At 35.0% G+C, this 26,830-nt stretch overlaps 2 protein-coding genes across 2 annotated transcripts; both read right to left on the reverse strand.

Moving 5' to 3' along the window:
- Positions 1 to 806: 806 nt before the first annotated feature.
- On the reverse strand, positions 807 to 1,629 carry LOC145162182 (uncharacterized). Its single transcript, XM_079081405.1, has one exon. It carries the CDS (start codon positions 1,538 to 1,540, stop codon positions 881 to 883), a length of 660 nt encoding a protein of 219 aa, XP_078937531.1. The 5' UTR covers positions 1,541 to 1,629; the 3' UTR covers positions 807 to 880.
- Positions 1,630 to 22,334: 20,705 nt separating this feature from the next.
- Positions 22,335 to 25,638, reverse strand: LOC145163262 (uncharacterized). The gene is made up of 8 exons (XM_079082098.1): positions 25,242 to 25,638; positions 24,683 to 25,177; positions 23,434 to 24,570; positions 23,328 to 23,343; positions 23,168 to 23,267; positions 23,003 to 23,088; positions 22,451 to 22,592; positions 22,335 to 22,361 (listed from the first exon to the last, which is right to left on the reverse strand). Exons 1-8 carry the CDS (start codon positions 25,636 to 25,638, stop codon positions 22,335 to 22,337), a joined length of 2,400 nt encoding a protein of 799 aa, XP_078938224.1.
- Positions 25,639 to 26,830: the final 1,192 nt, after the last annotated feature.

Here is a 26,830-nt window from a genome sequence, read left to right on the forward strand (position 1 = left end):
TAAATGCAAAAACTAAATTGTAATATCAATTTAATTAAAATATTTCCTAAAAATATTTTTACAATAACAATAGTTAAAAATAACTCTATATAAATGATTATATTGTTACCTCTAAAATCAAAAATTTAATGTTTGATGTTTTAAATAATTACAATGATAGAAATTAAAACGTTTAGCAAATAAATTTTAAAAAATTAGTTAACAATAACAACAACTATATATAACATTAAACCATATATTATATTTAATTTTATTCATGAATAACTCTCAGGTAGAGGTCATTCAAACAATTGAGATTATGCAGTTTTAATAGATGTATATATAATCATATAATTCAAAATAATCAATATATCATATCAATTTATTATACGAATTATTATATTAAATTTAACAACAACGTTATTGTTATATTTAAAAAAATATATATCTGTAAAGATTTCAACTTTATAGGTGTTTCTGCGCAACGCGCCGGCATTCGGTTAGTTATCTCATAAAATAAGGTATCATAGGTTACTAATTCATTGCCTTCAAATTCATTGAAACTAAGAAAACGTCGATTAATTCCTATGTCATCCATACGTACCATACCATTAGTCCATTATATATGCCATATGCAAAAATCTTCAAATGATGTAGTTTTTTCTTCTTTGTACACAGAAAAACCTTTTTCTTCATCTTTCTCATATTTAACATATCATTTGATAAAAAAACAAAAGATATAGAAATGCATGTTTGATATATTTTTAGCTTTAACTAGCAAACATTAATTTCAAATCACTAACATGGTCAACTCTAGAATAAAAAACCAAAACAAATCGCCCTCATTTTATGGACATTAATGTTTGCTATATCTGGAAAAAAGAGTTAACATAACCACATCTCAAAGAAACATTAAATTAAAAGAACAACTAAGTATAAGCAACGTCACCGCCGACGCCGGCAGACAGATGATCCAATCTACCACCTGTGCTGCACCAGAAGGGATCAGCTTGATGCTATTCTTCTTAAGCTTTTCGCCTGTGAATTCATCAACCTCCACGTCTATCCCCACAACCACCGACCGCTTCCATTGCGCAATAGATTTGAACTTAACCCTGCCAACCAAATCCACCCTCATCACCACCACACTCCCACCACCAGGCTGCACCACCATTCCACCCGTCATCACCGTGTCACGGACATGCTTTTCCTTGTGATGGTCTTGATGAAATCCACGTAAAGTGTACACAGCTAAGGGGATACTAGTATTGGTGGTTTTGTTTGGGAAGTAAGAAAAAGTAAGATTCATTGGACGATAATACACTCCCACCGGATTGTGGTTGTCAAGCTTAAGATCAAAGTAGATGGTGGTGTTCTTGGTTGTGGGGGTGGCGGTGGTGTTTCCGGTAGCGGTGTTGTTAAGGGTATTAACATAGAATTCTTCTATGGAAATTGAGGGAATTTTCCGATGTAGACTTTGTATGAACAATATAAGCAACACTGAAGATATCGTGATATAAATCATGATCTTAAGATTTTCAAGACATGACCCGTGGGCCATTTTGCTCTCTAGAAAATAGAAATCGACACTGGTTATAGTTCTTGTTAAATGTATTTCATGTTTGGAAGTTGTAAGTTTAATATGAAATTATGTTGTTGCAGGGGGTGGAATAAGAAAAGCAAAGTAACCATGTGGAAGACATGTTTTGTTATTCTTAAAACACATCACCGCAAAATCTTACTGGACATGTTCTCCTTTCAAATTTAATTATGTACTTCGTTTAGTTATTTCAGTTTAATAATTTTCTTGATAATCATTAAGAAATAAGATTAATTAATTAAACATAATCTTTCTTTTGTTCTTTTAAGGAAAACTATAGTACAATCTTAATAAACCAACAATATATATATATATATATATATATATATATATATATATATATATATATATATATATATATATATATATATATATATAAAGAGTAGTTAGACCCATAGTTTGTTAAAAAAAATTAAATATGAAGGTCTAGACATTTAAAAGTTCAAATTTATAAGAAAAATACCGAATTATTAAAATTGAAATATTCATTTCTCTTTAAAATTTAAATAAATAAACAAATAAATTAATTGGGCTTTAATTTTGAAATTTTAAATATAGAAGGAAAGTTGCGTTAATGAAATTGAAATACATTTAATATTATATTTATCACAATTGTTAAATTTAAATATCATGTGAAATTTAATAACATGGAAACAAACCATAAAATGACATGCGGAGAAAAATTAATTTTAAATAACCACAAAATGACATGTAACAAAATGAATGGAAGTATGAACTCATATGAATATGTTTCGTCGTATTGTGAAACACTAAATTCTTAATACCAAGGATTTTCTTCAAATTCAAATCCCCACCACTTATCAGCTCCCGGATAAAGTGGTACTCATATGAATATGTTTCGTCGTATTGTGAAATACTAAATTCTTTACCAAGTGGACTGCACTATGGTTGTCACAATGCAATATACCATCTTTTACATCTTAAATTCTGATAGAAGATCTTCATTCATGAGATGCCTTCTTGCTTCTATAATAGCCATGTACTCAACTTCTGTATGGGCAACACTCTTCTGTAACCTAGACATCCAATTGACTGTCGTACCTCTAATTACGAATATATAACCTATTGTGCACTTTTCCAAATCCATACAACCCCCTAAATCAACATCAACAAAACCTTCGAATACTATATTTCTTTCTTTTGAAGCATACGACAATCTCGAAACTAAGTTTCAAATAATGTAACTGCCACGTGAATCCTTCTCAATTCTTTTTTCTCCCTGGATTTGACATAATCTGACTTACAACTCTTACTGCATGAACACTATTTAATCTGGCGCACACCATAACATACATCAACCTACCAATTATTGATATGTAAGGAACTTTAGCCATATCTTCTTTGTCTTCTCCTTTCATTTGGGGACTGTTTCTTTAAGAGTCTCAACTGACTTCCCAAACGTGTAATTTTGGGTTTCATACATTCCATGCTGAATATATTTAGAACTTTATTAATGTACTTTGTTTGAGAAATTTTCAAAGTACATGTAGCTTTGTCTCTAGCTATGCTCGTGGCCAATATCTGCTTAGTAACCCCTAGGTCCTTCATCTCAAACTCTATGGACAACTTCTTCTTCAACTTGTTGATCTTGAAATCTATAATAAAATTCGAACAAAACTCTCCAAAAAGATGAGCAATTTTTTCTTATGATACCACTTGATGAGTTAATAACTCATAGATGAATCAGAAAATGCAGAATTAAAAGAACATAATGATCTAAATATGAACTATTTATCTCTTTGATTGATTTTGAACAAGGTTACAAGGATTGGCTCTAATAACATAAAGTTATAAGCATAAGAGATTTCAAAAAAGTGTAATCTGATATATGGACATAAACTTTTATATATACTGACAAAACTTAAGTTATATCCTAAACTAATAATATTTTTACACATGTACATACATATATACATGAATTCCCAACCACATGCTCTTACTAACATACATTGACATCTCACTAACATACGGTGATTGTTAGGATCATATTATTCCATGTGATAAACTACTTACCGAAGGAGATTAAGAAACTCTACAACCTACTTCGGTATCTATAACTTCTTTTTTATAAGAATATCTTCATTCAATCTTCAATCTTTAACATGAAATAAACTTCGGAATAACAATTTTCTTCGGACTTCATCACAACATTTTTACCGAACAAATTTTTTTTTATAAAAATCTATCATATCTTTGTTATCACATGTTTATATTCTGTATATACTCATTGTTGGCAAAATGACCTCAAGGATCCCCAATAACAATCATAGAGAAAATAATTTACTACAAGATATACATGAAATTTTTCAAAACCGAAAAACCACGAACCTCGAGAGAGAGAACGATCCACTGTATGATAAATCATTACAATCACATAGGCTGATATCTCAGGCCTCCCCCAAATTACACCAAAACTATCCAAAGTTTTAACTAACAATTTTCTACACTCTACAATAAGAGAAATAAATGAAGGAATCAAACACTTCAAGTGTATTGATTGGGGTGTTTACCCAAGCCATGGTCTCCTATGATAAGTTTAGAGACCACCCAAACTTTCTTATTTGTATCAATGTAAGATGAAACATGATTCATTAGTTAGCCAAAAACTCAACAATCTCCACTTTAGTTAAATGAAAGAAAATCGCATTTGCATTAAATTTGATTGAGGAGTATCGAAAATTTATCGAGCACATTAAATCTCTACAAATCAACATATCGTTCGTCGAAGCCGTGTAGAAAATGTCAAAGTACGTGAAGTTTTTGAAAGATCTCCTCACTGACCATAGGAAATTATAGGAGGCATCAATCATGCTGCTAAATAAGAACCAAGAAGCTACCAAAAAAGATGAGGGATCTGAGCAACCTAACTCTCTCCTTCCAATTTAGAAATCTAGCGAAGAGTCACACACTTTGTTAAGACGTTGCCGTAGCGCCTAAACAAATAACAAATATATATATATATATATATATATATATATATATATATATATATATATATATATATATATATATAAAAGCACTTCTCAATTGCATTGTGTGGTAGTAATGGAAATCATTAACAAGCTCTAGTAATCCTCTTTTACCAAATCATTTAATCAAAACATGTTCTTTGAATTAAACCTTACTTTTTACTAAATTAATCAAATAAATTCTTAATTAATCCAGAAAATCAACAATAATAACCATGTAAATTTTCCCAGTAAAGTTCGATACTTCTCATAGACTCATAAGCGTAAAAACTTGTTCACTTTGTTTATTTTAGAATTAAATCCATGTACATAACCAATCTAATATTTGTTACTTATTACTGATTTATTAAGACATTTATGGATCATAAGAACTAGTTAACAGGAATGATTTATTAACAATTCAAGTGGCCAACAAAAACTAAATCTAAATCGAACATTCGATTAAACGCAAAATTGATCAAACTAGACAAGATTCACAATAAAATATCAAGCCTAATGATTACTTACACAAAAAGTCGAGTCGACGCGAAACTAAAATCACATTGCTTAAAACTAATTACAAAATAAGAATATAAGTACAAAATGATTAATCTTACAAAACATAACAAATAGAGTGAATCGTGTTCTTCGGATCTTTGTTCTTCAGTCGAAATCTTCAGAAAATCACCACACAACCATCTGGAATCGAAGTTGGGGCCACTAAAAGGTTATCATGTGCTTTTTATACATAGAAAATTACATCGGCCCATTACACGATCATGGTTTTGTAAAACACGATGTGTTTTTCTTCATTGCGTGTCTAAATTTAGTTTAATGAAGTACATTGCCATTTTTGGATATTTTCTGACTTTAAATGGGGAAACACGATCGTGTAAATAGGGAAAACATGATCGTTTTTTGTCAAAAATCTACAAATGAATTTTCCGTGTCTACAATACTTCGAAGCACTTAGACGATCGTGTTTTAGGGTAAAGCATGATCGCGTTTTTCTCTTTTCTGGCAGATTGATCGTATCTCTTCAGTTAAAGAAGCTTCCAGTCGTTCCTCGGCATCCATCTTCAATTTCCAACTCCAGTTAAGCTCCAATGCTTCATTAAACGCATCCTCAAAGTGTTGTATTCTCATTCCGTTCTACTTTTCCCTAAAAATCATAACAAAAGTGAGTAGTACGGAGTATTATATGAATTTAATGAGCAATACACAATTTATAACAATACAAGGGAGATAGTTAGATTTTTATAAGAAAATACCAAGAAAAACGTGCTAAAAGATGCATATAAAATGCATCTAACACACCTGCCGATTCTGGAGCAAGTATCAACATTATGCCATACTCATTCTACATGAAGCTCAAATTTTAGGAATGAAAGTCGATGCGCATGACGATTCACTTAGCCGACAGAACAGTAACATTCCCTCGGGGAATTGTGGAAGATGTATTAGTAAAAGTCGACAAATTTGTATTTTCGTCCGACTTCGTAGTTCTTGACACTTCGATTCGGAACTGATGCAATCACATTTCAGGTGTACCAAGCAATAAAGCACTCAAAAAATTAGCAATGACACGGTTTTCTCGGTGGAAGTCTTTGATACATTTTTGAAAATGAGATGAAGAAGTGGGAAGAAGACAAGTATGAGGACCTAATGACACTAAAAGATGATATCCTCAATGTTGAACATGAACTGGATGAGCTGGAATGAATTATGGAGGAGAACGAATACGAAGAATTAAAAACCAAGTCTATAGTGACACCACTGCATGGCGAAGCCCCCACACAACACAATTAGCAGATGAAAAGCCATTAGAGGAAGTATTCGAAGAATTACTAGGACATGGTACATATACATACCTCACAGCGGTCTCTAAAGAATAGCAGAAGCTGGAGCTGAAACCATTACCAACACATCTGAAGTACACATTTCTATAAGAAAATAAACAACGTCTGGTGATCATAGTAGCTGATCTATAGCCCATAGAAAAAGAGAGTTTGGTTGGAGTTTTCAAAAAAGGAAAAATGCAATCGTATAGAGAATCACCAACATTAAAGGAATAAGTCTCTTGTATTGTTCACACAAGATCCTCATGGAAGATGGAGCAAAGCCAGTTGTACAAAACCAAAGAAGCTAATGGATGCGAGAATAATCTATCCAATTTCTGGTAGTCCATGGGTGAGTTCGATTCACGTGGTACCAAAGTAAGGAGGAATGAAGGCAATCACCAACGAGAAGAACAAGTTGATTCCTACTAGGACGGTAACCGGTTGGTGGGTGTGCATCGATTACCGCAAGTTAAATGATGTCACTTGAAAAATGACTTTACTTTACCTTTTTTTGATCAAACACTTGAACGATTATCCGATCACTTCTATTACTGTTTCTTAGATGGATTTTCAGGTTACTTCTAAATTCCAATTGATCCATGAGACCAAGAAATGAAGACTTTTACATGTCCTTATAGGACATTCGCTTACCGACGCATGTCATTCGGGTTATGGATGATTTCTCAGTTTTTGGCCATTCTTTTGATAATTGCTAGTCTAACCTTGATCTTATGCTAGGTAGGTGTGAGGAAACTAACTTGGTCCTAAATTGGGAAAAGTGTCATTTCATGGTTAAAGATGGCATCGTATTGAGACACGAAGTTTCAAGGTCGAGGATAGAGATGGACAAGACAAAAATTGACATGATTTCAAAATTGCCACCTACATCAAACGTGAAAGGGGTGTGGAGTTTCTTAGGAAACATGATTTTTTACTGTCGTTTTATAAAAGACTTTTCAAAAATTACTTTTCCTTTAGCTCAATTACATTTAAAAGATTCACACTTTGATTTTTATAATGAGTGTTTAAATGCTTTCAACATTTTTAAAAAGAAGTTAACTGTCGCCCCACTTATGATATCCCCGAATTGGGACTTGCCTTTTGAGTTGATATGTGATGCGAACGAATTTCCTTTAGAAGCCGTTTTAGGACAAAGTGTTGAAAACCGATTTCAACCAATTTACTATGCAAGCAAAACACTAAACCCGACTCATGAAAAGTACACTACAACTCAAAAAGAATCATTAGTTGTCGTTTATGTTTTCGATAGATTCCGTCCTTATTTAATCTTATAAAAAAACAAGTGTGTTTACTGAACACTCTGCATTAAAGTATTTGTTTAGCAAACAAGATGCAAAGCCAAGACTTATTCGATGGATACTTTGGGTACAAGAATTTGACATTGAGATTAAAGACAAAAAGGGATAGGAAAATGTGGCGGCCGATCATCTTTTGAAGTTGGAGAATCTAGAATTGGAAAAGTTGAAAGAAGGCGAGATTGATGACAACATTCCCGATGAGTACTTAATGGTGATAACGGGGGAAGAACCATGGTTTTTGGACATTGTGAATTTTCTACCAAGTAGGTATCTAGTTAAAGGCTTGACCGCCCAACAAAAGAATAATTTTTTGCCGATATCAAGTATTACTTTTGGGATGATCCGTATCTATTTCGAAGTTGTGCCGACAACATAATTAGAAGATGCATATTTGGAATAGATGCAAGGGATCTTGCAACATTGTCATAGTGGACCAACCGGTGGACATCATGAAGCACAATACACGACAACAGAAAGTGTTTGATGTGGGTTTTTATTGGCCGGCTATTTTCAAGGATGCGACATAATTTTTCAAGGAATGTAACTCATACCAAAGATCGAGTAAAATCTCTTCTCATAATGAAATGCCCCAAAATAGCATCCAAGTTTGTGAAATCTTTGACATATGGGGCATTGATTTTATGGATCCATTTCTGGCTTCAAGAGGTAACACATACATACTAGTAGTCTTCGATTACGTGTCGAAGTGGGCGGAAGCACAAACTTTACCAACTAATGACGCACGTGTCGTTGTTAAATTTCTTAAGAAATTATTTTCTTGTTTTTGTATGCTTAAAGCCTTAATTAGCGATAGAGGAACCCATTTTGTAATGAATAAAACGGTAAGGTATTGCACACATATGGTTTTTACCATAGGTTTGTGACACCTTATCGTCCTCAAACAAGTGGCCAAACAGAAGTAACTAATCGTGCATTAAAAAGGATTTTAGAAAGATTAGTAGGAAGCAACAAAAAGGAATGGTCCGAAAAATTAGATGATGCATTGTGGGTATTTCGGACCGCATTTAAAACCCCTATTGGTATTACACCATACAGGTTGGTCTTTGGTAAAAACTGTCACTTAACGGTCAAAATCAAACACAATGCATATTAGGCTCAGAAAACTTGTAATTTTGAATTATTGGAATTGCGTACTAACCATTTGATTCAGATGAATGCCTCAGATGAGTTAAGAAATGAATCATATGCTAACTCTTTGATCTATAAAGTCAAAACAAAGAAATGACACGATGCAAAGACAAGAGGAAACAAGGAGTTCGTAGTGGGTCACAAGATCTTACTTTTGAAATCTCGAATGAGACTATTTCTAGTAAAACTGAAGACCCGATGGTATAGACCTTTCACAGTAAAAGAAGCATTCCCACATAGAGCGGTTGAGCTGATAAAGGAAGATGGAACGACGTTCAAAGTAAATGGGTACTGAGTGAAACATTACAAGGAATGAATAAAGGAAAAAAGATGACAAAGGGGAGGATGTGATCCTTGAGACAACCGCCACAAAATAGATTTGGAAGGAGTCCATCTAAAAACTCCAGATAAAAAGAAGCACTTCCGGGAAGCAACCCGCGGTTTGGTTGATCACATTCAATTAATTTTCATCTTTATTTTTTGTTTTTTTTTTCTATTTTTAGGGTTATTTAATTTGTTAGAATTTTTTTTCGACATAGTTCCTGTGAGGGAAAGGAAACAACAAGTATAGGGTGTGGTTAAAATCAATTTTTGACGAAAAAATTTACGGTCGAAAAAACCTCGAAACCACGGTATGGTACTCAGCCCACCACGACGCACTGCCCTTCTGAAAATCGGTATCGGGTCAGTAAAAAACATACAATGGTGTGGTAACTACTACCACCACGACGTGGTAAAGCTCGAATCAGGTATAATCACGAAACTCTAATTTACTTTTCACTTTTTACACATCTAAACCTCCACCACGACGATGTAATTTCTATTTCTGCTTGCTCTTGCCTAAATCTTTGATTTTTCATGAAATTCTTGTTTAATCCACTACCAATGTATACTCTTTCAAATTTAATCTACTTCGCATTGCCTTGAATTAATTGAATAAGAGGTAAATAGGTTGATTTTTCGTTTTTCTAGAGGTAGTCAAAATTAGGGCTTTTAACTGTTGATTTTGGTTTAATCATTGTTCTTAATCGATTTAGAAATTGCCTAGGATGAAACCCCTTGAATATTATGGTTTGATTAAGTGCTTAACAGGTCCCGATTTTTCTTGCTATTCGTCGCACCACTGTGTGGTGGATAAGCCACCACGACGTGGTTTCTCGGTAGATGCAATGTTCATTTTATTTCTGTTAATCTGTCTAAATCAGAATTATGGGTATGTTTGTTTATTGTGTTTTTCAGATGTCATAGGGGGAGCACGAAACCAACATCCACGGGGACCACAAGTGGATCCAAATTCACAGTCGTTCCATGCATTTTATCAATTTCCGACTATCATTTCGGACAAACATTTAACCCGCTACAACAAGCGGTCCGAGTGGTTACATGGGAAGGAGATTGTTGTACCACCACCTGTGGATTGGGCTTGGTTGGGAGGAGTCGGTATTATGGAGAGAGTAGCCCCTTACTTTTAGAAAGTTTAAATCGACAGTGATTTTTCGTTCAAATGTACCGGCTGGTGGAAAATGTTTCAATTAGCCAAACCCATTTACAAGGAATTTTGTGTGGAGTACTAATCTACGATTAAGTTTGACGAGCACACAAAAAATGTCACGAATCGACAAGCAATTTCTTTTTGGTTAGGTGGACATAACCGGGAGTGTAGTTTGGTCGGTCTTGGATATAGGCTTGGGATCAATATCGAGGAAGCCTCATGGAGATGAGGTTTTGTTAAATTCTTGGAGGACGGGAATCGAAATATTCCCAATGGATTTAGACATTATGATTTTTGGAGTAGAATCGCCAATAGAGTCTACGAGATGGGTACACCAAGAGAGATTATTATTCGCTCCCCAATTCACCGCTTCATTCATAGAGTAATCACTTTTAGTGTGAATAAAAAAAAGACGAGACAAGGTCCTGAAATTGGACCTATTTTATATTTGGTACATTATCTCCCATATGGTGTTTTACAACACTTCTTATGCCATCACCCACTTTTTATCTGAGAGAGCCACAAAACTGAGATATGAGAGCCCGATATATGGAGGGCAGTTTGTGTTGTGACTTGATAGATCATACGGTATTTTGGAGCTACCCATTCCGAGGATGTTGATGAGGGTCACCGACTTAAGATTAGGAAATTAGAGACAATGAAGATAATGGTGACTGTAGGAGAAGGATATGTTATTCCATCCAATGAACCGATCATACCAATAGGAGGCATTGAAGAACTAGAAGTGCAACCCCATTAGAACCTGAGGAGGAGAGTCGATGCATCAACTCAAAATCAGCCTCGAGACATACCTATGGGAGGTGGTCACCCTAGTGATCATTTTTCCATATGAGTTGTGGAGTATTTGGATGATATATGTGGGGGCATATCTTACATTGGAGGATCGTTGGACATGATGATGCAACACTTTGGCATATCACCACCGGCGCACTTGGGATCACAATTTCCATATATCCCGACTTGGAGAGAGAAAGAGAGAGAGAGAGAGAGAGAGAGAGAGAGAGGGGAGAGAGAGAGAGTGAGGGAGAGTGGCACCACGTGGCGATGAATGTGGCTCATCAGGAACTCATCCTTCTGAAGATGATGAGTGATTATCCTTTGATTTATTTACGCTTTTATTCAGTTTGTTTGGTTTAAAGACTATGTTTTTATTTTGTGTGTTAGATTGTAAAAGTTGTATGATTTTCCTTTTGTTACCCTTTGTTGTTTTTGATCTACTAATATTTAATAAAATGATGAAAGTAAGCTCAACGGACAGGTCGTGAAAGCTCAAACAAGATTACCGAGAGGCATGATGAAATTCAAGTGATGGGTGTGACATTCGAAATTAAGAGAAATTTGGGCTAATTTGAGACTATATTGTAACGTACCATTTTTTAACCCAAAATTTTCATTTTTATTTATTCAAAGTATTCATTTACATCAGAGTATTTATTACATTATGCGGAAACATGATTGCGAATGCGCGTATGTATAGTCGAACATTGCCCTTCTTATGAACCAACGAAACTCCTGAAAAACATTTATAAACAACTGGGTAAGCGTTAGGCTTAGTGAGTTCCCCCAATATACCATATACCACAATACTTATACATGCATAAAAATAATGGCTCCCATACTTTAATCGTTCCACCATAAAATCTACGTGGGTCTATAAGCTCCCGTACTTATTTTGTTCCACCATCAACCCTAACTACACAGACACAGGTTTATAGACTCCCGTACTTTATTCGTTCCACCATCAACCCTCACTATCTTTTAAGCATATCAATAATTATGCACAAAGATACTACACTTTCAGCTTTACAGGCACATGGAAACTACAATATGGGTTCTATTCTACTAGATTATATATCATAATATACATGTGTATATAGTAGAATACAAAATATAGTGAGATGAACTCACCTAGACAATTACTTCGAAGATTAACAGCTATCCGGACGATCCTACTGACGAGCAATGAGCCTAATGAGTATTAACCTATAATACTATAACTTATTAGATCCTAAGGGAATCTGGTAATGTGGGATATACTTATCACTAATCCCAATGAATACCGATAGTTCTATCAAGTAAGGATCATCTAGGCAGGACAGTTGGGAGGCAGGATCATTTTGGCATATAGCTTTTCTGAAATCCAACAACCAAGCCAATGTGACCATTGTAGACACCTCTCCCATAAGTACATCAATTAGTATTTTGAATTGGAATTACTGATAAATCTTCTTTATAGATTCATAATAATGACTTATGAATATAAATATAAGTTACATTGAAAACAAAAGAGTGTAGCTTAACTTATAGAGATTCCGTAGACAAAGATTGAAAATTGCACTGGCAAAACTTCGACCTGATAGCTACTAGTTGTCGAGCTCTCTGGGGACTCAAAGCTTCACCAAACTATCCTAAGTACTAAGGAGATTTTGGAATTATAACTTATAATTTCAAGAGAGAGTTAGAGGTTGTGAGGGAAAGAATGAGGGTTGTTGCCCTTTTATAGGCCACTTTTGGGGTGCGCGGCGTGCAAAGGGGTGCACGTTGCTCATTTTAAGGTAACGTCTCCCCAACCACTTTGTGCCACGTGTCAATCTCTCTGTGGTCCACTTTTCACCTTTTATAAGCGCGCGTCTGCACCCGACGCGTACCGCATGTTATGTAAAACGTAGATTTTGTAAATTCCATAACATCTTTATACAGACTCTGTTTGAGATGTGGACATCGAAAGTTCCCTCGTTAGCACACATCAAAGTCTGGGGTTGTGAAGATTTCGTTAGACGAGAGACTCATGAAAAGCTAGAACCTAGAAGTGAGAGGTGTATTTTTATTGGCTACCCACAAAAGTCTTTTGGATACTTGTTCTACAGACCTAGTGAAAACGTGGTCTTAGTAGCACGAAGAGGAGTCTTTCGTGATAGAGAAATCATATGCAAAGATGATAGTAGGAGTACAATTGACCTTAAAAAAAATTCAAGATTCAACCAATGAAGGAACCTTAGATGATACTAGCGGTCAACCAGAGGATGAGACTCCTGTTGAACCCATTGATAGTTCGCTACCTCTTAGACGTTCCAGTAGAGTTAGAATGCCACCAATATTATATGGTTTCCATATAACGTCATATGGTGATACTTTTATCAGTGATAAAACACTATTTAATTTGGATGAGCCAGCTAACTACAAGGAAGAAATGGCAGGCCCTGAGGCGACCAAGTGGAAAGAGGCAATGGAAAATGAAATCAACTCCATGTATGACAACCAAGTTTAGAATTTGGTTGATCAAAAACCTGGTCGAAAGATAGTTGGTTGCAAATGGATCTTTAAGAAGAAGACCGACATGGATGGAAATATGCACACTTTCAAGGCACGACTAGTTGTGAAGGGCTTTACTCAAACCCAAGGGGTTGACTATGATGAAACCTTCTCACCAGTGGCTAAGATAAAAATCTATTAGGATAACGCTCGCCATAGCTGCCTTTCATGATTATGAAATTTGGTAGATGGATGTCAAAAATGTTTTCCTTAATGGGAAGTTAGCTGAAGATGTTTACATGAGTCAACCAGATGGTTTTGTTAATGAAAAGTTTCCCAATAGAGTGTCTAAGCTTGAGAAATCCATCTATGGATTGAAAGAAGTATCTCGTAGCTGGAATCTTTTCTTCCATGAGAAAATCAAAGAGTTTGGTTTTTCTAGAAGTGAGGATGAGTCCTGTGTATGTCAAAGCTAGTGGGAGTATAGTAACCTTTCTAGTATTGTATGTTGATGACATACTACTCATGGGAAACGACATTCCAACCCTGTAATAATTAAAATATTGGCTTGGAAAGTGTTTCGCTATGAAGGATCTAGGCGAGGCTGCCTATATTCACGGGACAATAATTTTGAGAGATATAAACAACAGACTAATTGGACTTAGTTAAAGTATATACTTGGACAAGGTACTAAAACGATTTAGTATGGAAAATTCCAAGAAGGGAGAGCTACCCATTCAGAGAAATGCCAAATTGAGTAAGACTCAAAGCCTAAGTACGGATGAAGAGATAGTTGATATAACTCGAGTCCCTTATGCTTCGGTTGTAGGATCGATCATGTATGTTATAAAATGTACTCACCCTGATGTGTCCTTTGCCTTGATAATGGTCAGTCGCTATCAGGGAAATACTGGCAGAGCTCATTGTTCAGTAGTTAAGAACATTATCAAGTATTTGCGAAGGACAAAGGACATGGTTATAGTCCTTGGTGGTAGTGATACATTGAGAGTGATTGGGTATAGTAATGCCAGCTTTCAAACAGATAGAGACAACTTTCATTCTCAGTCTGGATGGCTATTTACATTAAATGGAGGAGCAGTTACTTGGAAAAGTTCCAAGCAAGACACTGTAGCTAATTCTACTTATGAATCAGGGTACATAATGGCAAGTGAAGCATCAAAGGAAGCTGCTTGGTTGAAGAACTTCATCAGAGATCTTGGAGTAGTTCCAACCATTCAACAACCAATGGAACTTTTCTGCGATAATGAAGGAGCTATTGCTTTGACTAATGAACCGAGAGACCATGGCAAGTCAAGACATATCGACAGAAAGTACCATTATATAATACATAAAGTAGAAGAAGGTCACCTCATTGTGAAGAGGGTATCATCAAAAGAGAATCATGCAGATCCTCTCACAAAGGCTCTGAGTAGGATTAAACATAGTCAGCATGCTAGGAGAACTGGTTTGAGAGATGACATTAGTTTTAGTAGTTAGATGATTAGTTTGAAACTTGTAACAAAATAAATGTAATTGAATTTTGGTGATTAAATAATAGACATTATTTATGAGTTTGTTTACTGCCTTTGTCAATTATTTATTCTTGTGTTTCGTTTTGCATGTTTTACTTCTAAATAATTTAATTATTCAAATTCCACAGTCACTCATACTTTGGGAAGTAAGTAGCGAATTAAGACTGTCATGAATTGGATTGTAGATTGTCTAAGGGAGTTAGACATAACAATTGTTTTGTTACAACATTCATGAGTACTTAGAAATGGAGATTTAAGTATTGGATAAACTCACACTCAGAGAATTACTTCATGGATTATATCACGAGTTATTCTGAGACGATAATATCTTAAATTCTTGAAACGGAGATATATGAGTTGTAATTTACAAGTCGGTTGTACATTGGTATTGCGAAAACACGACAATAACATGATGTTATAAAATGCAGTATCATGTATGATTTGGTGAGTAAAGGATACAAGCATATAAGTCAAACTTTATTTGTTCCTTTTGCCCTAATGGGAAAAGCGATATTTGTGGGCCGCTCGGTGATTTGGTGTTGACTTAAAGTGTTGGGACCAGCCAGGACACAATTGATGTGTTCAGTTTGAAGTCTTATGTCGTCATCATAAATCAGGAAATCGGGAAAGAAAATTTTGGACAATGAGATTGATTCTAATCCATGTCTCATGTATGTATAATATCTTGTACAACGGAGGAATATTGGATCTCTTATCTTAGCACCAATATCTGTTTAGTTCAGAGTTCGGCAATTGCTATGGAAACACTCTTTGTTGTTTAATTTAGAAGTTATACCAGTAATTTAGTTTTAGACGTATTAAAGTGGGAGATTGTTGGATTATGTGTGTAATCCAATAACTTAATTAGTATAATCTTGAATTATTAGCAAAGTCCTTTTCGGTTGCCCTCAAACCTAGTAATTGAAAAAGGATGACTTTTAGAGAGAGAGAGAGAGAGAGAGAGACTAATTTATTAATTTATTATGTGATTAATAAATTATTATAAATAAAAATGAATTTATTAATATGTTATGAAAATAATATATTAATTATAAATCATATTATTTAATTAATAATTAATCAGAAATTAATTAGAATTAATTTTGGGATTAATCAGATTAATTAAAAGTGCAGGGGCTGTTTTGTTATTTATTGAAAGTTAAAGAAGGAAGGCTCTAGAATCCCATGGGATGGAGTGGACGAAAATTGGCTAGGAATAGCCTACAATTTTCGTCCATAGGGCAAGGATAAGAAGATAAGGCATCTTGATTATTATATTAATTAATCTAGGCCTTATCCCAAAAAGCCTAGCTTTGGCCCCAAGTTCCCTTCAGCTATATAAAGACCTCCATGGCCTTCATATTTCATCCACTCCATTCCAAGAAGCCAAGACCAAAATTTTGAGCTCCCCTCTCCTCTCTCTTTAAGCCTCCTTGTTACTAGGGTTGGGTGTGAACCATCAGAGGCATGAGATATCTGATGCTAGCTTCCAAGCAATTTCAAGAAGGGTTTTGTCTTGATTATCTACTAGCATAATCAAAAGGTATGTTTTCTATACCCTTTTATTAATTTCGAAAATCATAGGGTAACAATAAGGTTCTTGATATTCAAATTGATTATTGTATTCAATAGAGGAAAACCTAGATCCTTAGGGTGTATGCGAATTTAGGGTTTTATGCTTTTCGCCAAAAATATGATTTTTGTTATCTATAAAACCCTTCAACACTAACTGGCCACGACGTGGTGACCATTTTGGGCCAAAACCCTAATTATCGGGCTTATCCGCTATTTAAAGGAAGTGACGGGCTAGGGTTTCCTTCACCCTCAGCCTCCATCACCTCCAAAGGCTCTTGAAGAAACCCTAATCCATTTCCTCCATTTTTGAGCTCATACTTGTGTCCTTGGTGGATCTAGAAGGAAGAAGGAGACTTTTATGGTTGTGAGATCATCTTGGCAAGCTTGGAACTTTTGTGGAGCATCTCTTGGACCTTTGGGAGTAATGAAATCCAAATCTATATGCATTAGGGTCTTAGATCTGTGCTTTTTGTCCCTTTTCTCATATTTTGGGAAGCTTTGGATTATAGGATGTCATAAAGTTGGCAACTTTATTAATCCTTCTGGTACATTAAAGGTTTATTTCTATGGATCTGGAGAGTTAGTGAGTTTTGGGTGTCTTACATGGGACATGCATGTATAAGGTTTATTTCTCATCTGATTTTCCATTCATTTTGACCTAGCTTATGTTTAAGACATGCATTGGACATGCATGTCTAAAAAGCAATGATTTTTATGATATTCTAAGGTAGACAATGCTTTCTGGAAAGTTTGGTGGTTTGGCTTTAAGGAGTTAGAACTTAATGCATTGAGTTTCCTTTCCTTTGGACCCTAGAACCTAGATCTGGATAAGGGATAAAGTTGGAAAGTTTATCCACTAAGAGCTTAGAAAGGACATGATCTGAGCTTTGGAGCTCTTGAAATCTAAGAAAATGGATTAAGATCGTTGGATTTGTTTAGACCAGTACCCACGACGTGGCATTAGGTTGTCATGGCGTGGCGACTGGGGAATCATCGATTGTTTTGGCATTTAGTACCCACGGTGTGGCCATGGAAGGCCACAATGTGGAGGGGTGCTGATTGACAATTTTGACCGTTGACCTAGACCGTTGACCTTGACTTGAGTTGTCTTTTGGTTAAACTCCTAGTTTTGGAAGGAGGGATAAGGGTTTACCTTGTGTGACTTTATAGGTGGTGTATAGCATCTGTGTTTCTGGAAGTGAAAGCAGTAGCAGTGATTATCAACTGAGAGGTGACTCTTCTTACTGTAGTTATGGGTCGAAGGCACCAATGTCGGCCCACTGGATTGTGTTATGTAGGATGTTAACTATCTTTGTGACTCCTGCATGTATGTTTGGGTTGAAATACACCCCACGGTTGGGCCCACTATTGTATGTTTGGGTTGAAATATACCCCAGGGCTGGGCCCATTATTGTATGTTTGGGTTGATATATACCCCAGGGCTAGGCCCACTATTGTATGTTTGGGTTGGAATATACCCCAGTTCTGGGCCCACTGATTTGTATGGTCTATGGTATTTTGGGTTACTCACTAAGCTTTGTGCTTATGGTTTTTTTGGTTTATTATTTTCAGTTACTTCCAGTTCGAATGGGAAGGGCCCGACATGATCGTACACTGTAATGCCCGTGTTTCTAGGCTAGGCATTAATGATGATGTAACAGTCTAGGTTAACCTTTGTAACTCGTTTTGAAATAATAAGAATGTATTATTTGAGTATTATGTGTTTATTGCTTAATTGTGTGAATTAAATGAATTAAGGATAAAAATAAGCGATAAAATAAAATATTAGATAAGCCTGATATCTATATATGAAGAGGTAGTGGTCGTTACGGGGATTCCGAAAATATAAAGAATGCCGAAATCCGAGTTATAACGAAGAAGTTATGACCTGTCAAAGTTTCGCGACAGAACCGATACGACACACGTGACGTAAATAGCGAATTTACGATAGAGAGATATTTAGTCTTAGTGATCTAAACGAAAGTCGTAGAATACGTTAAACCGAGAGCGTACATAAAAAGAACGTCTAAATCTGACTTCGTAAGAAGAAGTTATGATTTTTCAAAGTTTCGACTTAGTGGTATGCAGCCCAAAGTTCGAATATGAGATCGAGTGATTTCTAGCCGAAACAATCTAAACAAGAATCGAAGATCTCGTCGATAGTAGTGCAACGAAAGAAAGACAGATGCAAACGGACGTCAGATGAAGAAGTTATGAATTTCTAACAAAATTTTCTTGTCCCGGCCTACTAAAAATAATATAATAAAATAAAATCAAAATTAGCCGACAGAGTCTAAACGAGAGTTGTAGAGCATAATCTCACCTACGCGTGCATATAAAGAACGTCCAAAACGGAGCTCGTATGCGAAAGATATGAATTTCTGAAGTTCGGGGCACGAACCCCGAAACTGTGTCAGAGCTCACGACGTGAACACAGTGTTCACGACGTGAACAGGTGCTGGACGCCTTCTAGAGCAAGTGGATTGATAATGAACGCAATGACCTATGCCTGACCAAACTCACGACGTGAATTTTTGAGATTCACGACGTGAATCCAGAAAATCGACCCTATAAATAGAAAGTGAAGGGCAGTCGGCCATGGTTGCTAATTCCTTCACTCTCTCACTCTCTACACCCTCTCTAGCCCTCTTGAAGCACCCTCGAAGCCCCGATATCATCCTGATACCCGAAGCAAGTCCCGACGCTCCGAAGATCCCGAGAAGAAAAGAGTTTTCGAGCCGAAGCTCTGCTCGCGAGAAGCCCGGTGTGTGAAGATATCCCGGATTCATCGAAGAATTACTACTTGAAGAGTCGTAGTGCTGTCCGACAATCGTCTTAACAAGTGAGTGCATAGTCTCTTTCATAAACACGATTTTAATGCAAGTATTGTTTGAATGTATTAAGTATACGTTTTGAGAGAGTGTATAATCCCTTTTTCTAACACATAGGTATGAAGTATCTTCTATAGAATACGTGTTATGTGTAGATATATATTATCTGTGTATTTGGAGTGAGTATTGAATGAATATTTTATACAGGTTTTAAGTTGTATATGAATGTATAAGTATATTGTTATCTACTAAAATGTTGGGTAAAACATGGGTAGATAGTTGACGTGTGATCAAATGATGAGAGGCCTCGATGTTGTTGCTGATTCAGTAATCTAGCGGAGTTTAGATGACGACCACGGACTTTTCTAGACAGTCTAGTGGAACGCTGGTAGGCTCGCCACCTGTAGGTGTTAATGAACTTGAGTGTTCATTTGCTGTACTCCATCCCCCACATGGTTGCCTTATTTGACATAAATTGCTGAGGAAACCCCGAAGCATGTGTTGTCGCCCCGATGTAAATCCTTAGGCTAGGTCCCTTGTGATAGTTGTTTTAGGGACGTAAAGTGAGGATAACAGGAATGGGTAATTGGATTATTGTTGGTTGATGAAATTAATATAATTATTTATTGTGGGTTGAAAACCCTATATGCTCACCAGGCTCCCAAGCCTGACCCACTCAGTTTTCTTTGTATTACAGGTAGTGGCGCGATAGCATAAGTTGGACGACTTATCAAGATATTTTGATTATAGGCCTGTAGTGTATATAACTGTTGTAAGGCTTATAATGTGCCGTTTATGATTTTGGTATGTATCGGAACATGACATCCCGAGTTTTGTTATATAATGAAAATACATTTCTTTAAGAAATGCTTTGGTAAATCTTATTTTATCATATTTCGTTTTGGGAACAAATTCCGCAACTCTTTCAATCAAAGGATTACTCTGAAATTATTTTAAAATCATAAATTAAACTGGTCTTTTCTGGCCGTGAATTTGGGGATGTCACACACACCATCCCCTTTTGATTTCCGCATTGATAATTATTCTTCTTTGATGTTTTTGATACATTGTTTATGATAATTTGAGACATAGGATGTATGTTTTGATGATTTATAAATGAAAACTTTTTAATGGTATTTTTGGGTTGTTACAAAAACAAATTAGAAAATTGAGAAAAGATACAAAAAAAAAGTTGTTCAAAAAGAAATAATAAAGTGGAAAATCGAAAAAAATAGAGTTCCAAAAAAAGAGTGATGCAATCCATATATATATATATATATATATATATATATATATATATATATATATATATATATATATATATATATATATATGTTTAGGATATCTTTTATATAGTATTTTTTAGTCATGTCATTTGAGAACTTGGTAATAACTTGAAGCAAAGGGGTAATTGAAGGGTATATTAAGAAGTGATGCAAAAATAAATATTGTTCAAAATGAGTGGCAAGCAATCATTAGTACAAAAATGACCTACGGTCACACTTTCTGAAAAACGGCCTGTGACACTTTTTTTTGAAAGTGTGGCCAAAGGTCACTAAAAAAATTTAGAGACTGTTTTTGGATACATTTAAATTAGTTTGTGTGGCCATTATATTGATAATCAAAACTTTAACCACACTTAATTATACCAAATGTGACAAATAATAGTCACACTCGACCACTGAGGCCATAAGTCACAATCAGCCACATGTATCGATTAAGATTGTCATACTTTTTTATGAGAGACAGTAGATTAACGTATCGTGCCATGAGTTAGTTCTATGTGTATTTGTAACCTGGTGCCTATTTAGCCACATAACAGACAAATTAGCTAAAAGGTGATACATATGGTCACACTAAATATTTGTGTGTCCATAGGGCGGTTCTGTACTAGTTGTACTTAGTTAACGCAAAAATTTAAACAAGTTAGTATTGGTTACTTATGGTCATGTATCATTTATTACGTGTGTCAAAATATTATGAATTTGCTTTAATAAGAAACAAATATTGTGTGTGTAGGTACCATTTAGTTACGATTACAGCTATTATACGTGTCTATATGTAAATATAGACACATATGTAATGTTTATTCTCGTTGTACTATTGTATTTGCAAGACTCTTAAATTTGACCATAATTATCTTTGATATCATTAAACATTCTCGTTGTACTATTGTATTTGCAAGACTCTTAAATTTGACCATAATTATCTTTGATATCATTTGGCAGAATTAAAAATGAACAAAAAGTTCAATCATTGCATTTTACAAAAGTACATTGCTTATTTTGCAATTAAAGGGTTGTATAAAATAATGAAAAAAAAATGAATTGCAGTTTTGTAAAGTTAGAAACAATTTCTGAAGAAAACAAAAAAAAACTAAAAATAATAAAAACAAAAACAAATAACAATATAGTTGTGTTGAATAAGAGCTATAAGAAAGGACCAAATTGCCCTTTTTGTCATCTATTCTTTTAATTGCACCAGATCAGACACCATTAAAAATGAAAAGAATACAACTTATTTTAACAGAATAGTATGATAAATAAATGAAAAGAATACAACTTTGTCTAACATTGCATAAGGAAAGTACATTACTATAACATGCAGTTTATGTTATAACATGTCATCCACCATTACAATAAAAAAATGAAAAAAAAATAACTTTGAGTTATAACAATATTACACTAGAATAGTTTGATGGTATAATATGGTAAAAAAATATTAAGGAAAGTACATCGTCATTTTTTTGTCATTTTCTTATTCTCCACGTAACGCTAGGATGAAGGTTTGGCCTTTCCCTTCTACAAACAAAAATAAAGATCATTAAATTTTAAAAGAAGGAAAAATATTATCGCTACAAATGTAATTCATGACATTAAGAAACACATACCGTACGTATAACAATACCATGACAATCAGTACGAAAATAATCATTTTCCTTCTGCAACTCAAGTGTCTCTACACGTGGCAATATATTATCATTCTGAGGAACTACAGTACTAAATTCTTCATCTACATCTTCATATGTATCTCTGTAATTTTTGGGAGGTGTATTGAACACAATAGACATTTTTTGATCGAGTGGGTCTGTGACATAAAATACTTGTTGTGCTTGTGAGGCCAATATGAAGGGATCACCATTATCGCCTAATCTTTTTAGTTCAACTAGTGTGTACCGCAATTTATCCCTTTTAACCCCATTTCTATTGTCAACCCAGTCACACATGAAAATTGGAATTCGTTTAAAATGATAATCTAGTACCCATATCTCTTGTAAAACACCATAATAAGTGTTTTTGGCATATGTTACAACTTCTTTACTGATGTGTGTGTCAGTTGGGTCCATGTGAAATCCATCTCTTGTAACACTAATCCCACTGTTTTGGTAAATTTTACCTTCACGAGCTTTTGTACGAAAAGTATATCCATTGATAGCATATACATCGTAATGTTCTTATTGGGTCCATGTGAAATCCATCTCATTGTCTCTGTTATACTTTCTCTACAGCCCCCTAACTCTCTCTCTACCTGAATTGTAATTAGATAATGAATTTAAGATATAAAGAAATACATAACAAAAAACACAACATATATGAAATGAATATACCTCCTTTCGTAACCAATGACCAAATGTATTATTGTGCTCTTGTTCTAGATGTGCCTTTCGTTTAGTAGGGTGTTGATGTTGCAAAAAATCCATGTGTCGTCTGTCAATACGTTAATGTTATTATTATAACAAAAAAAAACATACATGTAAAAAAACTTACTTGATATACGGGAGTACTTCAGATGTATTTTGCAATACAAAGAAACGTGCTTTTCTGAATAGTTATGCGGAAACTTCTGCCGATTTAGCAGCTGATAGAGAAGTACCGTCCGTAATAGAACTACTATCTACACCTATCTGAATTCCACATGTGTTATGATTGTCAGGGGGAATACCAACATTATCCATCTTTTTGAGGAATTCACTAAAAAACTCAATCGTCTCTTCTGCAACATTTCCTTCTACAATGCATCCTTCTGGTCTATTTTTGTTTCGCACGTGACCCTTAATAACCTTCATAAACCTTTCGAACGGGTACATCCATCTAAAGAATATTGGACCGCATAATTTTACTTCCCTAGTTAGATGAACGGTTAAATGAATCATCACATCAAAAAATGATGGTGGAAAGTGTTTCTCAAGAAGGCATAAGGTTACACATAATTCCTCTTGCAACTTATCGAGCTCATCCAGTATGATTTCTTTGCTACATATTGATTTGAAAAAGAAACAAAACCTTGTAATAGCAACTCTGGTGGGTGGATGCATAATAGATCGAATTGCTATGGGCAAAAATTGTTGCATGAGCATGTGATAGTCATGTGATTTTAGTCCGATCAACTTCCTATCCTTCAGACTCACCAAACTAGAAAAATTAGAACAATACCCTTGAGGAACCCTTAAGTTGTATAAAGTCTCACAGAATTTGTCTTTTTCCTCTTTTGTCAATGTACAACCTGATGCGGGAAGTGTTGTGTTGTTCCCTTCTATCTTAGGATGCAGCTCTGGTTTTAAACCATAATGAACCAAATCCAATCGAGCTTTATAACCATCTTTCGTCTTCCCGGGAACGTTCAACACAGTTCCAGTTAAACTCTCGCCCACGTTCTTTTCGACATGCATAAAATCTATACAATGTGGAATCAAATTGTCGCGCCAATACCTTAGCTGTCTATACCATATATTGAATTTCTTCCAGTATGTATTATTTTGCTGGCCCACATCTGAAGTACCCACTTTGCGTGATTTTCTCTTTTTTTTATTTATCTTCCCACCTATTCCACTTGTAGATTGTTGGATTTCTGCCTCCTTGCCCTTAGACACCTTTCCCCATTTATTAATTATAAATTTGACCCTGTTATATACTTCCTCCCCATTCATAGGTTCTGGAGAGGGTGAGAACTCTTGTTGTCCATTGAATGCCTTTTTGTCTTCTGAACGGGTGATCATACGGTAGAAATCGTCTATGACCAGCATAACTCTGCTTTTTCGATTCAAGGAGTCTAATGCAGTGTGTTTCTTCGCCACACACAACACAACCTTGAAATCCGATGTATGGACAACCACTTAATGTACCTAGAGCAGGATAATCATTAATAGTCCATAACACTAATGCACGTAGTTTAAACTGCTCTTGTGCATATGCATCGTATGTTTCAACTCCAATATCAAATAATAATTGCAGATCATCAATAAAAGGTGTTAGGAACACATCAATATCGTTTCCTGGTGTTCCCGAAATCAATAACGAAAGCATGGTGAACTTTCTCTTCATACACAACCATGGTGGAAGGTTGTAAATGACAGTTAAAATAGGCCACACACTATGACTCCTATTTCCTCTATTCACATCGACCCCGTCAGCCGAAATGTCTAGCCGCAAATTTCTTGGCTCGCTAGCAAAGTCAAGATATTTGTCATCAATGGCAGCACATGCTGGTGAATCAGCTGGGTGACTTAAAACACCAATATCCACCTTTCTGTCTGCTGCGTGCCATGTTAAATCTTTTGCAGTAGTCTTAGACTGAAAAAGTCGTTTCAAGCGCGGAATAATTGGAAAGTACAACAAAACTTTTGCAGGAATATTTTTGTAAATTTTATTTTTTTTGTTCATCGGCCTTCCATCTTGATTTACCACAAGTAGGACATGCTTCCATGTCTGTGTATTCGTTTCTGTAAAGTATACAGTTGTTGACACATGCATATATCTTAGTATACCCTGAACCCATTGCCTTGAACGCTTTTTTGGCCTTATATGTACTACTGTACATTTCGTTACCTTCTGGTAACATATTTTTGATCAAAACCAATAATTCTGTAAAGCACTTATCTGATATTCCATACTTACTCTTTAAGTTGAGTAGTTGTATGACTGCAGATAATTTTGTCAAATTAGGACACCCTTTATATAGGGGCTTCTCGGCATCTTCAATTAGTTCTCTAAACTTCTCAGGGTTCCCAATAAAATTTTCTTCTACAACTTCCACCATCTCTACTGTTTCTGCAGCATCTGCTGGCATTTCTGTGTTCATGGTCGTTGAATCAACAACGTATGATGTGTCCATGTCAAAATTATGTTCATATATATAATTTATGGGTGGTTCCTCTGTTTCTCCATGCTTATTCCAATTCGTGTATGTTTGATGAATTCCATTCCTGAATAGGTGATCATCTACCACATCCACCGAATGAGATATGTGGTTTACACATTTAACACATGGACATGGAATTCTTATCTTTTTTTTGTATCTACAACATCCATATTTTTAGAAATCTTGTAATTATGTACTGCATATTTCAAAAATTCTGCAACACCCTTCACATACGTTTCTGATGTTTTGTAAGCTCCCATCCAAGACTTATCCATATTCAGTTTATAATAGCATCAACAAGCAATATATGTTTCCTGTTCATTGAAGCATTTTAACAAACAATTGGTGTGCATAAACGAAAAAGATCACATTACAATTAAATCCAATAACTGGAAACCAAATACTTGTTAATTGAAGAATATATAATGAAACATGACCAAACGAAATAGCAAAGATTAATATTCTGAAGGTAATTGTTTTTTATGTCCCTGTATAAATTAAGGTAGTATGTGTACCTGTATGAATTCCATGTTGAAGTATCAATTCGTGGTTGAAGTATAAACGTAGTTGCAATGCGTTTGTAGTAAGCAGAGAATGATTCGATGGGAATGCATATAGTCTAAAAATTCATATCTACGCAATAGGTGTGGATGATCAAGGATATATCGAGAAAAAACAAAAAAAAAGAGAAAAAAAGTGTTCCTAATGGGGTTCGAACCCATGACATTCCAAAATATACCTTTAACTACATTTACACTTACCAACTGGGGTGTCTGACTGTTTGTAAGTTATTAGTTTGCGAAAAAAACATAACTATAAACTAAAAGAGAAACATTTGCCGAAAATACCCCTGCTTCCTCTAGAACTGATCTAAGATAACCACATTTACCATCAATCATACTTTCCTCATTTGAGACAATATAGTTAATTGTGGTTGCACATTGTTTTTAATTACCCTTCACAATTGGAAATAAAAACAAATGACAAAAATACTCCTGATTCTTCTCACACTCTTATTGTTTAATTGTAGTTATGCACATCATATATATATCCAAGATAAACTTATTTTTTTTCTATCAATACTATGATGATGCATACCCTTAGATGATGTTTCCTTTTTCTTTTCATTATA

Source organism: Lactuca virosa, chromosome 3 (genome assembly GCF_052849685.1).
Source record: "Lactuca virosa cultivar CGN04683 chromosome 3, Lactuca_virosa_CGN04683_v6, whole genome shotgun sequence".
Classification (NCBI taxonomy): Eukaryota; Viridiplantae; Streptophyta; class Magnoliopsida; order Asterales; family Asteraceae; genus Lactuca; species Lactuca virosa.

Coding starts and splice junctions, on each gene's coding strand:
- LOC145162182 (XM_079081405.1), bottom strand. CDS start 1,540: ATGGCCCACGGGTCATGTCTTGAAAATCTTAAGATCATGATTTATATC.
- LOC145163262 (XM_079082098.1), bottom strand. CDS start 25,638: ATGAACACAGAAATGCCAGCAGATGCTGCAGAAACAGTAGAGATGGTG. Junction 25,178..25,241: donor GGAAGCATGTCCTACTTGTG/GTAAATCAAGAT, acceptor TTCCTGCAAAAG/TTTTGTTGTACTTTCCAATT. Junction 23,089..23,167: donor GTCATTGGTTACGAAAGGAG/GTATATTCATTT, acceptor ATTACAATTCAG/GTAGAGAGAGAGTTAGGGGG.